This window comes from Petaurus breviceps, unplaced genomic scaffold (assembly GCF_028583685.1).
Source record: "Petaurus breviceps papuanus isolate PSGF00001 unplaced genomic scaffold, PetGlider_PUasm1.0 81, whole genome shotgun sequence".
Taxonomy (NCBI): Eukaryota; Metazoa; Chordata; class Mammalia; order Diprotodontia; family Petauridae; genus Petaurus; species Petaurus breviceps.
The window spans coordinates 741,627-757,449 of NW_027186546.1; the positions used below are offsets into that span (position 1 = coordinate 741,627).

At 38.5% G+C, this 15,823-nt stretch overlaps 1 protein-coding gene across 1 annotated transcript in view; it reads right to left on the reverse strand.

Moving 5' to 3' along the window:
• The window catches only part of LOC138176100 (alpha-N-acetylneuraminide alpha-2,8-sialyltransferase), a 135,710-nt gene extending 120,535 nt beyond the window's left edge, over positions 1-15,175 (reverse strand). The window contains exons 1-2 of the mRNA XM_069106830.1: positions 14,214-15,175; positions 13,721-13,990 (exon numbers count right to left, since the gene is read on the reverse strand). Of these exons, the coding sequence (XP_068962931.1) occupies positions 13,721-13,971 (251 nt within the window). The 5' untranslated portion in view covers positions 13,972-13,990; positions 14,214-15,175. The remainder of the gene's footprint in view (positions 1-13,720; positions 13,991-14,213) is intronic.
• Positions 15,176-15,823: the final 648 nt, after the last annotated feature.

Below are 15,823 nucleotides of genomic sequence, written 5' to 3' on the forward strand. Positions count from 1 at the left end.
AACATAATTTATCACATTAAAAACTAAAACATCCAAAACCACATAATCGTTACAACAGATGTAGAGAAGCCTTTCACAAAATACAATGCCTGCTAATTTTTTAAATCTTCCTGAGCCCAGACCCAGCATTCTATCCCCTATGCCACCCAGTAGAAAACTCAAAAATCATCATCATTTCTATGTATCAATAACAAACAAGGAGAAAAGGATAAGAAAAAGAAATCCCATTTAAAATAGCCATAAAATGTTTCTCCCCTCTAGGTTTTCATTGAATGATCTCTCTCCATTTTCTTCCTACCTATCTAACCATTTCTTTGTTGGTTCTGCTTTGCTAAACCTCCATCTATTCCATGTCCAATAACTATAGGTATAACTTTAGAGAGGTGAGGAACCTGCAACCTCAAGGCCACATGTGACCCTCTAGGTCCTCAAGTGCAGCCCTTTGACTAAATCCAAACTTTACAGAACAAATTCCCTTAATAAAAGGATTTGTTCTGTAAAACTTGGACTCAGTCACAAGGATGCACCCAAGCACCTAGAAGGTCTCAAGTTTCCCACCCATGCAGACTCTTTTTCTGGGAATTCTTTTTTTTAATACTCTCTTCCTTTTTATCAAGTCCCATGGGTATCATTATAATGAACTGACTACTTGCTGGACATTTAGAACTGGATGTCCCAAAGACATTTCAAATTCAATGTAATCAAAACATTACTCATTTCTTTTCCCAAAACTTACCACTCTTCCAAACTTCCCTATTACTCCTGAAGACACTATTAGTCCACACACTCAGGCTCAAAACCTCTGTGTCATCCTCAACACCTCACTCTTACTAATCCCACATATCCAATTTACAATTAAAAATTGGTACAACAGTTCCATATAATAATTTGGAATTTTGTAGTTCAGATACTTACTGGCTTGTGACCCTGGGTAAGTCATTTAACCCTGTTTGCTTCAGTTCCCCCATCTATAAAATGAGTTGGAGAAGGAAATAGCAAACAACTCCAGTATCTTTTTTGAGAAAACCCCAAATGGGGTCATGCAGAATCAAACGTGACTGAAAAACAGCTGAACATTGAACAACAAATGCTACTAAATTGAGCAGACATTTTGATTCAGTGATGTCACTACTGGTCACATAATATGTGACAGATAGAAATATATTTATCAAAACATTCATAGCCATACACTTTGTAGAAGCCAAAAAGCTGTAAAAAAAGCAAGTACTCATTAATTAAGGAATGGCTGAAAAAGTATTGACACATGACTGCAATGCCATATTACTGCACCACATGAAATTACAAATAAGAATTCAGAGAAAAAAAATCAGAGAGTTCTATATGAAGGGACAAAGAGAAAAAAGCAAAATCAAAAGAACTATGACTACAGTAACAAAAAATATAAACCCTAAAAGAATAGAACTCAGATAAAAGCTGATTATCAATATAGGTTCTGGATGACTAATGATGGAACACATCTCCATAGAAAGGTGTTATACTATGACTGAGAAATGCTACATGATGGTCATTATTTTTTTTTGGAGGGGGAAAGGAAGGGCAATTGGGGTTAAGTGACTTGCCCAAGGTCACGCAGCTTGTAAATGTGTCGAGTGTCTGAGGTCTGATTTGAACTCTAGTCCTCCTGACTCCAGGGCCGGTGTTCTATTAACCGCACTACCTAGCTGCTCGCATCATCATTATTTTTAAAAGTTTTGTTTAACTATTTTTATTTATTATGACGGAAAATATTATAGGGGATTCTTATGAATTAATTATGACATAAAAAGCAAAATGTATCAAAACATTTTAAAGAATTTTTTAAATCTCTTTTCTTAAAAGATGGGTTTTTGGGTCGGCTAGGTGGTGCAGTGAGTAGAGCACCAGCCCTGGACCTAGAGGAGTACATGTGGTCTCAAGGCTGCAGGTTCCCCACCTGTGACATAGATTAGCAATTATCCAGTCTTACTACGAGGCCAGTTCATTTTTTCCCATTCAAAAATTTCCCCATTGACAGCACTTCTGAGTATTCCTTTTCTGTAGTATGTCTAAAGGCTTTTCAGACTCACCATGCCATTCTATTGCCCCTTACCAGATCCTGAACAATGATTGTTTAGAAACTGTAGTATTAACTGTAGTATTGACTCATGAACCCAAAACATCACCAAAAGCATATCGATGTCCAAAAAATGCAGCATTGTTTCAGGGAGAAACTTGAAGCCTATCAAAAGAGCTTTAAACCAATTTGCTTTGTGAAATAAGTTATCTTAAATTATTAATATTTTTGCTTACTGAATAGTCTGCAATTTCACTAATTGGAAATTCCTTTGGATTAGCAAGCATCCTCTTTTAAAAACATAAATATCCCTAGAAAGATGAAAGATTTATTCATATAATTAGGATCAGAAATGGACCTGTGATTTCACTGGCTTAGGGAACTCTAAAAAGTCCATACTTTCTCTGCAATTTATAATCTTAGGATTTTGCCCAGGGCACTAAGAGGTTAAGTAACAGGCCCAAAGTCACACAACCAATATGTGTCAGAAGTGAGATTTGAACCTAGATCTTCCCAGCTTCCAGTCTAGCTTTGTTAATGTTACATAAAGGTAGGTTCAAGCAATATTAATAAACTATAAATAAAAATTTGCAACATTTATGTGAATTAATTCATACAGCTTTCCTCCTAATCCCTGGCTAAGGTATCTTTGGGGGGATAATTGTAGATAATTGTAGACAATTGTAGATAATTGACTCAGAAAACAGAGAATTTGGGATTATGGCACACTTTGGTGGGTAGGGATAGGTGTGAGTAAAGACTGAGAAATTTGGGGTAATATTGTTAACCAAGATGGAAGAGAACATCTTGCTGCCTTTGCTATATCTAGTTGTAGTATCAATTTTTGTGTTTCAAGACTGCTTGAAAATTCTAAGAAAGTTTTATTTAAATTGCTTTCTACATGAGATATTTTCCCTTTGAAGAAGCAGTATGTCAGAGTCAGACTCCAATTGTTCCATTAAGCATCTATACCCCCACCCTATACCCCCTATATCATATCAGTGTGAATCCTCCATTTTTAAATTCAAAATGTGAAAGAAAGGGCTGTAGGAGCTAGGAAAGGGACTAGGAAGATGCAAGCCCTGTTCTAGCTGCCAGGAAAGATGAGGAGAGACATGCTTTCTCTAAGTAACACTTCCTCTCCTCCCAGTATCCAGAGTTCAGACTGGAACTGTTAGTACACTGTACTTCAATGGATCTGCTGTCTCAGCAATATGATCTTTACCCATGGCACACTAAATATGCCTTTATGGCATAATCCTGGGACTATAGCCACCACATTGTTTCTATGTGGAAAAACATATTTCTTCTTGTAAATGCCTAATTTATCAATGAATTCTGGAACATATCTTGCTCATTAGCTATAACTGCCTCCTTACACCTCCCCATATTCTCTTTTTAAATTTTATTTATTTTATTTTTAATTTATGGAATAAAATGAACATTTCCATAACAGTGAAATTTTTAATAGATGATTGCACATGAAACTACAATCTACTATGCACAACCTGTTATTCCTTTCAAATATACAACACAATTATCATGTAAATTTCTATTTTTCCCTTCTTCATCCCCCCCAAGATAGCTGACATTGGACACAAATAGCTATACAGCATAACATTATTCTATACATATTTCTATTTATCAGTTCTTTCTGTGGATGCAGATAGCATCTTTCTTCACAGGTCCTTTATGGTTAATTTAGGTATTTGTAATATTCAAAATAACTTATTCACTCAAGGTGAATATTAAAACAATATTGCTGTTACTATATACAATGTTCTCTTGCTTCTGCTCATTTCACTCTTCATTATTTCATGCAAGTCCTTCCACGTTTTTCTAAAATCATTGAGCTCATCGTTTCTTATAGTAGAGTAGTATTCCATCACAATCACATACCACAACTTGTTTAGCCATTCCCCAATTGATGGGCTCAATTTCCAGTTCTTTGCCACCACAAAAAGAGGTGCTATAAACGTTTTAGAACATATAGGTTATTTTCCTTTTTCCTTAATTATCTTTGGAAATAGATCAAGTAGTAGTATTGCTGGGTATAGTAGTTTAATAACTCTTGGGACGTAATTCCAGATTGCTCTCCAAAATGGTTGGAACATTTCATAATTCCACCAGCAATGAACTAGTGTCTTATATTTTTCCACATATCCTCCAACATTTGTCACTTACCCCTTCTAATCATTTTAGCCAATCTAATAGGTGTAAAATGATTTCTCAAGGTGGTTTTAATTTGCATTTCTCTAATCAATAATGATTGAGTATTTTTTCACACGACTATAAATTATTTTCATTTCTTTATCGGAAAATTGCCTGTTTATATACTTTGACCATTTATCAACTGGAAAATAACTCATAAGCTCACAGATTTGACAAAATGCTCTTTATATATTTTAGATATGAGACTTTTATCTGACAAACTGTCTATAAAAATATTTTAGATATGAGACTTTTATCTGACAAACTGTCTATAAAAATATTTTCCCAAATTTTCTGCTTTCCTTCTGATCTTGGCTACATTTGTTTTATTTTTACAAAACCTTTTTAATTTAATTCAATCGAAATTATACACTTCATACTTAACTTTGCTCTCCATATTCTTATGGAGTATGCAGGATGAATGAATAAATCTTTTTGACTGACTAAAAATTATCATTATGAATGTCAATCTTTAAACGTGTGCTATGCACATCAGGGATGCTCCCAGAAGCTACTAAACTATTTGTCAGCCCTATACTTAGGCTATAGTGATTTTTTTTCTTTGTAGTTACTTTTATTTTTTTCCATTTCTTCCCTAGCTACAGAATGCCAGTTGTCACTCTGGATGTAGTTTGTGCTTGTAACCCCTCCCCACACACATTTTTCTGCTTCCAGTCTACAACAGGGCAGAAAACCAGATCATCAAGTTTTGGGGGGGGGGGGTTTGAAGGGGGGAAGGTAGGGCAATTGAGGTTAAGTGACTTGCCCAAGGTCACAAGGGTAGTTTTTGTGTTAAGTGTCTGAGGCCGGATTTGAACTCAGGTCCTCCTGACTCCAGGGTCAGTGCTCTATTCACTACACCACCTAGCTGCCCCTTATCATCAAGTTTTTAAAACTGTATCAAAAGAAATAGTAAGTAGGTTTTAAGGGACTCTCCTACAAGTAAGGTACATAAGTTTCACAATGTCTACATTGACTTCACAGTTGTCTGTTTTGCTTACTTGTGAGTTTTCAATCATATCCCTAGGGGCAGCTGGTGGTTCAGTAGATAGAGCACTGGGCCTGAAGTCAGAAAGACCTGAGTTCAAATGTAACCTCTGATACTTAGCAGCTGTGACCCTAGGCAAGTCATGTAATCTCTGTTTGCCTCAGTTTCCTCAACTGTAAAATAGGAACAATGACAGGACCTACTTCACAGAGTGTTGTTGTGAGGATCAAATGAGATAACATTTGTAAAAGTGCTTAGTACAGTGCCTTGCATATAGTAGGGTTTATATAAATGGTTATTTCCTCCCCTCCCAAAATAGTCATCAAACTAGATAGGTCACTTCTGGGTACATGAGATATTATTTTCATATATATGTAGCACTCATTCAAATTTAGGCAGGAACTAGATGCCTTAGATAAGGATGCCTTTTTGTGAATAGAAGCTACTCATTTCTTCAAAACCTTGCTACTTTGGGAATGAGTAGAAGTGGAGATATCTGGGGACAGTAAAGTTTACTCCTTGGGGGCAGGAAAATAAGTATGGAGTACTGATAACTAAGGGATCATTAAGCAAGGGTTTGGGGTAGCACTGTGTATTACCACAAAGAAGAACCCCCACAACTCTTACTTTCAAATAGCAGTGGAAGTGGGGAAAAAAGTCTGGTAGCAAAGACAAATGTGTTTAGATTTCTACAGAATTAATTTTTTAGCTCTACATTTCATTTTACAAAGCTCCGTAGTTAACAGGAGCAATAGGAATTTTTAAGTTTTCTATGATAGGGTCACTTAACTCTTTCATCTTTCTAAAATCATAGGAGTTTTAGAAAACTCACTTTTAATATAGAAAGCATCTATATTTGCCCATTTCTAACTATGATCATCTCTTTACATTAAACCAAGACTTGGGTTTATAAAAATCATTTTTTAAAAAGTAGGCTACTCCTAATGCCTATGATTAATTGGTAATAAAACTTTAAGAGTAAATGGAACAATGAATGAAATAATAAATTACAGTATTTATGAAGAATTTGGAGAAAACTGACTTTAAGTTGTCAAGTTACAAGTCACAAGAAACTACCAAGTTACAGCCTTTAGCTTTTAGAAGTTATCTAATGGGGGCAACTAGGTGGCGCAGTGAATAGAGCACCGGCCCCGGAGTCAGGAGGACCTGAGTTCAAATGCGGCCTCAGACACTTAACACTTAACTAGTTGTGTGACTGTGGGCAAGTCACTTAACCTCAATTGCCCCTCAAAAAAGCAAAGAAAAAAGAAGTTATCTAATGTCTGTTCCTATGGAAGAATATTAGTCATTGTTTATATGTCATTGAAAGAGTACTGCTCTAAAAGGCAAGAGTACAGTATCCTAACCTAGAGTAGCCTCTGTCAGGCTATAGAATAAACCTTTCCCCACTGGCTGTGTGGGTCGCTTAACATCTATGGGTCTCTGTTGTCTCTTCTGTAAAATAGGGATAGTTGTTCTTAACCTGACTAAAGGTATGACCTTTAGACCAAATGACTTCTAAAATCTACTTTCTGCTATATAATCTATTATTCTTTTACAGCATCAAATTCTTAAATAACCATTATCATTCTCAAGAGTTAAACAGATAAATTCATTCTCTGAAATTATAGAGTAGTATTAAAATCCATGTCTATTCATTAATAAAATTTCTAAGCAATATGGTTAATACCAAGCATATTCTAATGTTAAGACAGTTTATATTATAGAGAAAAATGGAACCACCCTCTCCTGCAAAGAGTATTACTCTGATACCTCCTCATAGAGTAAAGGTTATCAAATTATCCTGGGTCATCAAAAGCTATGCCAAAAGAACACAAGTTCTGGCAGATTTCCATCATTCTACAAAGACCTCTAGGATGGGTAAGTACAGAGAATCTCATCACCAGTGGGCTTGTGTGGTGTCTCCTCCATTAGATCATAAACTCCCTGAGGGCAGGCACTGTCTTTTGTCTCGAACTTACTGTATCCCTAGAACTACTATGCCTGGCACACAGCAGTCACTTAAAAAAATGTTTACTGCTTGACTGGCTAGAAACATTGGGCTGAATTCTTTGGCCTTATAAAATAAAAACAATACAAAGTAGCACTCAATCCTATGTGACCTCTTTTCGCTTCTCCAGTAACACTAAAAGAATGCTGAGTTGAAGCATAACCATTCTGGAAGGATGTCCATGTTCCAGTTTGGTTTTGCAAGGGATAGTGGTGATGAGAGAAGTAAGTGGTGCAGACTGCCAAACGTCTACTTACTTAGGTCAGTGAAGCCTTCCTGTGGGATCAGGATCATAACTTGGCACAAATATTATTATTGCAAGCCCTGTGAATAACGGTGAATAGGAAAATAGCTCATTTCATTTTAAGGGCTAGAAGAGAATACAGATCATATCCAAAGGAAAGCTTGGCCACAGAGGGACAGAATAGGTGGTGGTAAGAAAGCCAGGATACCAACTGTTACTGGAGAGTCAACTTGAAGTAAAGGGACTTTAGCCACTTTGTAGTAGAGTTTCCCAAAAGTGCATGAAGTCTGAATTGTTGAATTAGCTACAATCTCATAGCTATAGCGACTTTGCTGCTGCTCATAGTCTAGGAAGAACATGATCTAACTGTGTCCTTTTGGTGGGATGTCTTGAATGGGTGGTCCCACAACCAAGTTATCCTTAACCTAGTACTGTCTCCCGGCTGCTGTCTTTATAAAATACTGTTCATCTTTTTTCTGAACTGCCACTTTCAACATTGGAAAATAAGCCAAACAGCAAATTTAGTTTGGAGGGAAAATTAAAGATGAGATAGCAGATAGTTTCTTGGGAACCATTTCAAGAGGTTTATATTCACCAATACTACCTTGTGCCACTTAATTAAGCAATGTTAACTCTAAATATTAACAATGGATGCTAAACTCCAGTCAAAAAGATGGATTGGGGGGAGTAAGTGTGAGGTTACTCTTGGATACATGTACTGGGTGATCCTGTAATATAATGTCCTCCTCTTGGAATTAAATATGTTTACATAAGTACTCCAGGAAGTATGTCAGAATGGCCCAAACCCCAAAATATTTAGTCAATCCTACAACAGCTGTATCCCGGCAGTTAGGCTTGCCTCAGAAACAAGGAATAACTTTCTTTAATGACCCTCTGATTATTTATATCAAGTAAGGCATAAAATAGACAGATACACTCATGAAAGGTGTTTGCCACTGTCAAGGAGGTGGTCCAGGAAGAAAGACTCCTTCTTTGTATCCAGGTCCTCCAGATTCTGTTGTTTGTGATTAATATACGTCAAAAGCCCAGGAATATTGAAGTCTCTTAAAGGAGATCCATAATCACTCAATACTGTTTGGCTTAACTATATATACTCAGAAAAGCAAGTGAATGTAGAATGCCTTTTGTCTTGACTAAGGTATGTAGTTTGATACACCAACTACAAGAGTCATCTGTGTATGCGTATATATAAAGCATAACGAGTCAAGCCTGAACTGAAGGAGAAGAGTAGGCTAGATTACCCTTGGAAGCCTCCAAAGTTATTTCGATGACTCCATACTTCTTTGTGAAACAAAGGCCAGTGTTCTTCTAGTTGTTACTGCAAATGGTTGCAAATCATGGAACCCTGCCTTCTCCAAAGACCTGATGCTGAGGATCACTCAAACGGCATTGGTGAAGCACACAATGGGCAGGTTTCAACATGTTACAGATGCAGAAGAATACATGAAAAAGTAGATTAAAAGATGTCGTACAATTTATTTCAATTCAAAAATTTACTACGACCTTACTTTGTATCAGGCACTGGGCTAGGCACTGGGGTTAAGACATATTAAACATGGGGCAGCTAGGTGGCACAGTGAATACAGCACCAGCCCTGGAGTCAGGAGTACCTGAGTTCAAAGCCGACCTTAGACATTTAATACTTACTAGCCATGTGACTTTGGGCAAGTCACTTAATCCCAATTACCCTGCCCATCCCCCTCCAAAAAGCAAAAAAAAAAAAAAACACACACACAAATTAAACAGTCACTACTATTAAAGAGCTTACATTCTCCTGGGGAAAAGCAACATGTACACAAATAAGTAAATATAAAATATATATGAAATAAATACAAAGTGATTTTGGAAAGGGATACTAATAAATAGCTAAGGGAATCAGGAAAGGCATTTCCTGGGATATTAATACTTGAGCTGAAGTTTGATGTGATATAGGAATTCCAAGAAGTAGAGCTAAAGAGGAATTATATGCCAATAATAGAGGCCAGTCCATTCAAGGGTACAAAGTTTGAAAATGGTATGTGTCATACAGTGCCTAAATTAGAGTGGTTGTAGTGTGAATGGAAAGAAAGAGAAAAATAATGAGATGTTGTAGACTTAGAATCAATAAAGGTTTGGGGACTGATTAGATATGAAGGGAATGCAAGTAAAAGTGAGAAGTAAAGGATGGCTCTTTTCATTTCGAATGTAGAGGACTGGAAAGAAGGTGACACCCTTGACAGAAATGGGGAAGTTAGGAAGAAGAGCAAGTAGGCCAGTAATATGATGAAAGGAAAGGAGAACCAGGGTCTTCACTGATAGCTTCATAATGTCCATGTTAAGAAAAATGCAAGGAAGGCCCCCAGAATTTTAGAAGGATCTCCTACAGTGAAGCAAAGATGTAAAGTTGCATAGAATGTGGAAGCACAGATGGGCTGCACTCTATATCATTGGAAGGAATATCCACATTGATGAGAACAGATTCACTGGAGTACTGGAGTAGAAAACCACATGATACCAGCTTTCCTTTACACACACTCTTTGTTCCTTTTAATTTGTTCAACATCAGCTTCCATAAACACTGTGTTGTTGTGTTGTTGTTTTTTTTTAATTTCCCTTGTCTTAGGTTTCTCAGTTTGTACAAGGCTATAATGAGAAGGAATAAAAAACCCAGCAGCTATTTTCCTCTGGCCATCAGTTTCTCCCAAATTATGAGCAGAAAATATGGTCGAGTATGGGTTAAAAGGGTTATAATCCGCAAGTTAAAAAAGTGGCATGCCAGTGAAATCACATATCCTCAAAAGACTGAAATATTGACTCAGAAGTCATAAAGGAGGTTAGCATGGGCAAAGAATTTTCTACCAAAAATAAGAGAGCAAGGTAAATTAGTAAAGTGGTCAACCCAGTTTGGTAATATTGAAAAGTGGCCTAAAGGGGCAGGTAGGTGGCTCAGTGAATAGAGCACTGGCCCTGGAGCCAGGAAGACCTGAGTTCAAATCCGACCTCAGACACTTAACACTTATTAGCTGTGTGAGCTTAGGCAAGTCACTTAACCCCAATTGCCCTGCCCTCCCCCCTCCAAAAAGCAAAAAAAAAAAGAAAGAAAGAAAGAAAGAAAAGTGGCCTACAATTGTAAGATATCCCAAAATAGTTTTGCCTTTTTTTTTTTAAAGCAATCGGGCTTAAGTAACTTGCTCAAGGTTACATGGCCAGTTATTTCTGGGTGTGGTGCTAAGTATCTGAGCCCAGATTTGATCCCCAGGTCATCCCGACACTGGAGCCGGTGCTCTTACTCGCTGTGCTACCTGGCCACCCCAATAGGTTTGTCCTGACAGTGGGAAGAATAATCTTAGAAATTAACTAATGATGTTATTATTAGATGCATATAGCAAAAATAAATCTATAATATTCCAAGATAATTATGTAGCATTTCTTTTTTAGTGATATATCTTTATCAAATGAATATCAAATACCTGAAAAAAGCATATAGCATATCTTTCTCTTCCATTGTTTATCAATATGATAAACATTGTATATATGTGTATATATACATGTACATATACATGCATGCATACATAAGTATGAAGACCATAAAATTCCCAATTTAAGTAAAAGTAAATTTTCCATGATATTAGTACTCCTCCCTGGCATTCTATTACACATGATCTGTCTTCCATTTAGGAAAGAAAATCTGCTCAAACTTTACAATAATCAATTCCAGTATTAAAAGCAGTGAATTAAATAACTGAAATGCAATTTTGTTGCTAAACATTGAGCTTTTTAAAAACTCTGCTAACTCGATAAGTATGTTTTTTATTATTATTTTAAATGATGTCACTCCTTTTAGAGCTCCTTTACAAACTTCTCCAAACTTCATTAGTATATGGCTTCCAAATCACATACAATCTACCCAGGTCACAGTTGTTCAGTTATTTTCACTTCAAGTGTAATATGTATATGGAATTATACATTATATTTTTAACTGAGGTAACTGTTTTTTATGGAAGCAGTTACTACAATATAAAGTTTAAGAAGTTATTCTTTACTCATAAACATAACTAAAGATAGTCTAGGATTACAGAAAAACAAATGTTCCATGTTTTACCATACTACTTACTCTATTACCTCCTCAAACTTCACTAGTTTCTATTTACCTCCTAGATCAAATATAAAGTCCTCTTTGGAACATTTAAAGCTCTTCATGACCTGGCCCCTTCTTACCTTTTCAATCTTCTTAACCTCCACTCCCCTCTATGTAACTCTATGATCCAGACATACTGCTCTGGACCTGCTGTGGCTCCAGCTCTATTTCTCATCTCCATGCCTTTGCCCAGGCGATTTCCCCTGCCTGGAATGCTCACCCTCCTCACTTCTACCTCTTAGTTTCCCAGTCTTCTTTCAAGATTCAGCTCAAATCTCACCTTCTGTAGGAGGCCTTTCCCTGTCCCCCAGATGCTTCCCTGTCCCCTGTTTCTTCCCTCTGAGATTACCATTCATCTTTCATGTAGGTATCTTGTATATGTATATGTCTTGTACATACATAAATATATATGTACCTAGTTATTTTCATGTTTATCTTTCCCACTAGACTGTGAGATCTTGAGGAAGGCAGTTTTTGCCTTTCTGTGCATCCCCAGTGAACAGCACAGTCCCTGCCAGATAGTAAGCACTTAATAATTCTTGTTGGCAATCTCTAAAAGATTTTTCTATTACTCCTTTTGAACTAAAAAGGTTTTTATAATTCAAAAACAATAAAAAAATCATTAATCAATTCCTTACATCAGTTGAAACCAAAGATAAAGAATCTGCCATAGAGAAAATGCCATTTGTGAATTTGCAGGTTATAAGTTTGTTTGTTTTTTATTGTAACTATTAAAACACTAAGGGTTCTACAAATTCTTAAATAAGTTTGGGTAGGAGTAATATTCATTTTAAACATGATTTCATGACTGCCCCCCCAAAATGCCCCTTTCATTTTATATATGATTTATGCTGTTTTGCCCTGACATAAATGGTCTGCTATGTTTCTGACCTTCATTCTTAGAGACCAAGAGCCATAGAGGGGGATGCAAACCAGAGCAAGGCTAGAAAAGAAATGTAAATAGTCCTAAATGTATAATGTAAAAGAATTTTAAAGTGACACATGGAAAGAGGAACATACTATCCAGGTTCATTTGAAATGTACATCTTCTCCAACCCCCAAAAGCTACTACAATAGGAATTTAGCACTGACTTCAGCCTTAATCTCTTCCTGAGCCCTTGGAGAAAGGGTCACACTTAGTATGTTTCTTAACCCAACTTGCCTACTACCAACCTAAATCAGACATGCACAACAACATTGCACAGATTTTCATTTATTGGATTCCCTCTGTGTCTCTGAATCAATTTGAAGTGAAATTATTGAAGTGATGAGGAAACTGAAACTTAACTATTTCTCATCTTTGGATTTCCTATCTACCTTTCTGAATAGTGAGATCCTTACCAAAATGAAGTACATTCTTTCTTTTTCAAGACAAGATTCAGTTTGTGAGTAATAAAATGCTTGGAGGAGGAGCGGCAGGGAATGAAGGTTGACTGAAAAAAAAGAAGTCTTCTATCTGGAGGGTCTGGCTGGCTGACAGCTTTGAGGAAGGATTCAATTGCCCAAGCCCTCTCAATGCCCATTTCCATCACCATTTTCATATGTATCTATTTCTTCCAAAGGGTTTACCGGATGACTGACCTCTGGAGAAACATTTCATCCTTCTCATTCTCAAAGGGTAGAGAAGATACAACATTCAAGAGTCAAGAACTCCTTTTTCATAACAAGTTTACAAGGCAAGTTACCCAGGCCTCCCCCACCCTACCAGGGAAGAAGAGGCAATGACAACCTCTTTAAGCATGACTTTAGGAAATCTGATGATGATGATGACCTGACAAATATTGAGGGATTCCCTACATACAATAAGTGTCCTTGAAGATCCCTACTGTAAGGGGTGGGGAGTGGATAGGGACCAAGGTCACAAAGTCTGAGGGAAAGGATTGTGGTTGTGTACTGGGGGGAGGGGGAGGGAAGAGAAGGGGGGTAGACAGAAGAATAAGGAAGACTGAAGAGAGTGATTTCCCAAGAAGGGATGTACAGTGTAGGCAGAGCCTACTTGAAAGATTACAGTAGTAGTAGGCGCCTGCCGTCCTCTGTGTGCCAGAGAGAAAGAGAAGAGAAATGAACCTGGGTACCTGAAGTCTCTAGCTGCAGTCTGGTTTCTCCTCCATGCCTTGCCCTGCTGCAGCACCCCGTTCACAATCTCCTTCTCGTTGGGCAGCCGGTACACTGGGAAGACGTAAAGCCAGCAGAGAACAAAGACGCCCAAGGCACTAGCTCCCATTGGCAGTCGGGTCCGGGGACACTTACACGCCAATACTGCCATAGTCCCTCTCCAAGTCTGTCTCCGGGCCCGGCTGCTGTCGCTTATGCTTAGCGCAATCATGGTGTTGCAGTGGTCTGAGCTGCAGCGCAGATATTGAACTGAAATCCGAAATTCAAAGCGCTCCCATGCAATGCAACTCTCTCTCTCTCTCTCTCTCTCTCTCTCTCTCTCTCTCTCTCCCTCTCCCTCTCTTTCTCTCCCTCCCCCTCTCCCTCTCTCTCTTTCTCTCTCTTCCTCTCCCGCTCCTGCTCTTTTTCTCCCCGCTCTCCCTCTCCGGTTTTCCTTCTCTCAGGGACACACACCACAAAATCGCGTCTTCTGCCGCTGCTGTTCCAATGGTGGTGCAAAGGCTTTTAATTCGCAACTTTCAAATAAATTCCCTCCTTTTAGCGAAAGAGGCAGAAGAGCAAGCCATCAGCTATGGCCATTGTAGCTTCCCCTGGAGAAGAAAGGGACCCCCGTCTCCCTCCAGAAGTCAGGAGATCCAGGGACCGCGGGTCTTTCCAGTTGATTCTGCTGCATCACGATCGATCTCGGTTTGGGTACAAGCAAAAGGTTCTTTTCCTCAGTTACTTGCTTTCCGGACTTCTCCCCTGCCCCTTTCTCCCCGCCAAATGGGGAAAAAAAAAAAAGGAAAAAAAAGCTCCTTCGCCTTCGTTGCCTCTGAGCTTTTCCTGTGCCTGAAAGCCGAAGCTGCTGCTGCCGCCGCGGCAGCTGCTTGAAAGGAAAAGAGAACTAACACTGCGGCCAGTCCTTGTAAATTTCCAGGTCGAGCCGGGACCGCTAGTTATCCCACCATTGGCTTCTCCACCTCCCCAAGAAAATAAAAGAAGTCTCTCTCCAATTAATTCAGCAGAGAAGCACAGGCACCCTGTGCACCCAGGGCATCTCAGACAAACGCACCGTGATTGGTGGAAATCAAGGTCGTCTTCTCCACCCTCCCTCACCCCTCCGCTTGCAAAATTTCTCTTTGACCCTTTGATCAGCGTATCAGATCAGCTAGGCTAGAACTAGCATGTCTATCATCTGCTCGTGTCTCCCAGGATAGATACAAACAGTAAAGATAAAACACCAAAACAATGAGTGCGTCAAAGGACTAGACAGATTCGACACCCCTTGCTTCCCCTCACCCTCCCACTCCCACCCCCACAACCACATATACATCTTTTCCCGAATCTTAGACACGCAGCTGGAGTTCCTGGGCTCTGGCACCCTCGGTACCTCTCTTTTACTAACTGACTGGTTATTCCTCAGCAAAGGGGAGAATGCAAGAGTAACGGAGATTCATACCCCCATCTTTTCCATCTCCTAACCGGTCCAGACAAGCTAGCGCCCGCGCACACGCGCGCGCGCACACACACAAACGCACAGATGATTCATGTACACAGATTCTCCTCCTCTAAGCACTGCAGGGAAAGACACAGCCGGCATCCAAAAGTGACTACAGCTGGAATCCATGCTGGCAGAACCTGGGACATCACAGATAAGGTCTCAATTGTCTGCAAGGCTTTTTAAATGCATGCTACTTTTTATTTGTTAGGAGTTTTCCTTGCTAATAGTAACCTCAGAATCACTACCTAAGGTTTCAGACCATTGACCCTATCATAGCCAATGACCCTAAAATACAAAGCTCTTGTGCTTTCAGGGGCGGCCTTTTTAGAACCTCCTGGTGGTAACCCTTTGTTTATTTATTTTTCATTTCCATAAGGTATACTGAGGGAACTAAGTTTAATATATATATATATATATATATATATATAATGGGGAGCACCTTCTGAAGATTTAAAAGTGCCTTTTGTACTACTTTCCTGGTCAGGGTCTGTCTATAGGAGACGATCTTAAGCAAAATGCTTCCTAATATTTAAAGTAATGTTCAAATTATTTTGACTAGACTATCATGTTGGTTTGAGTA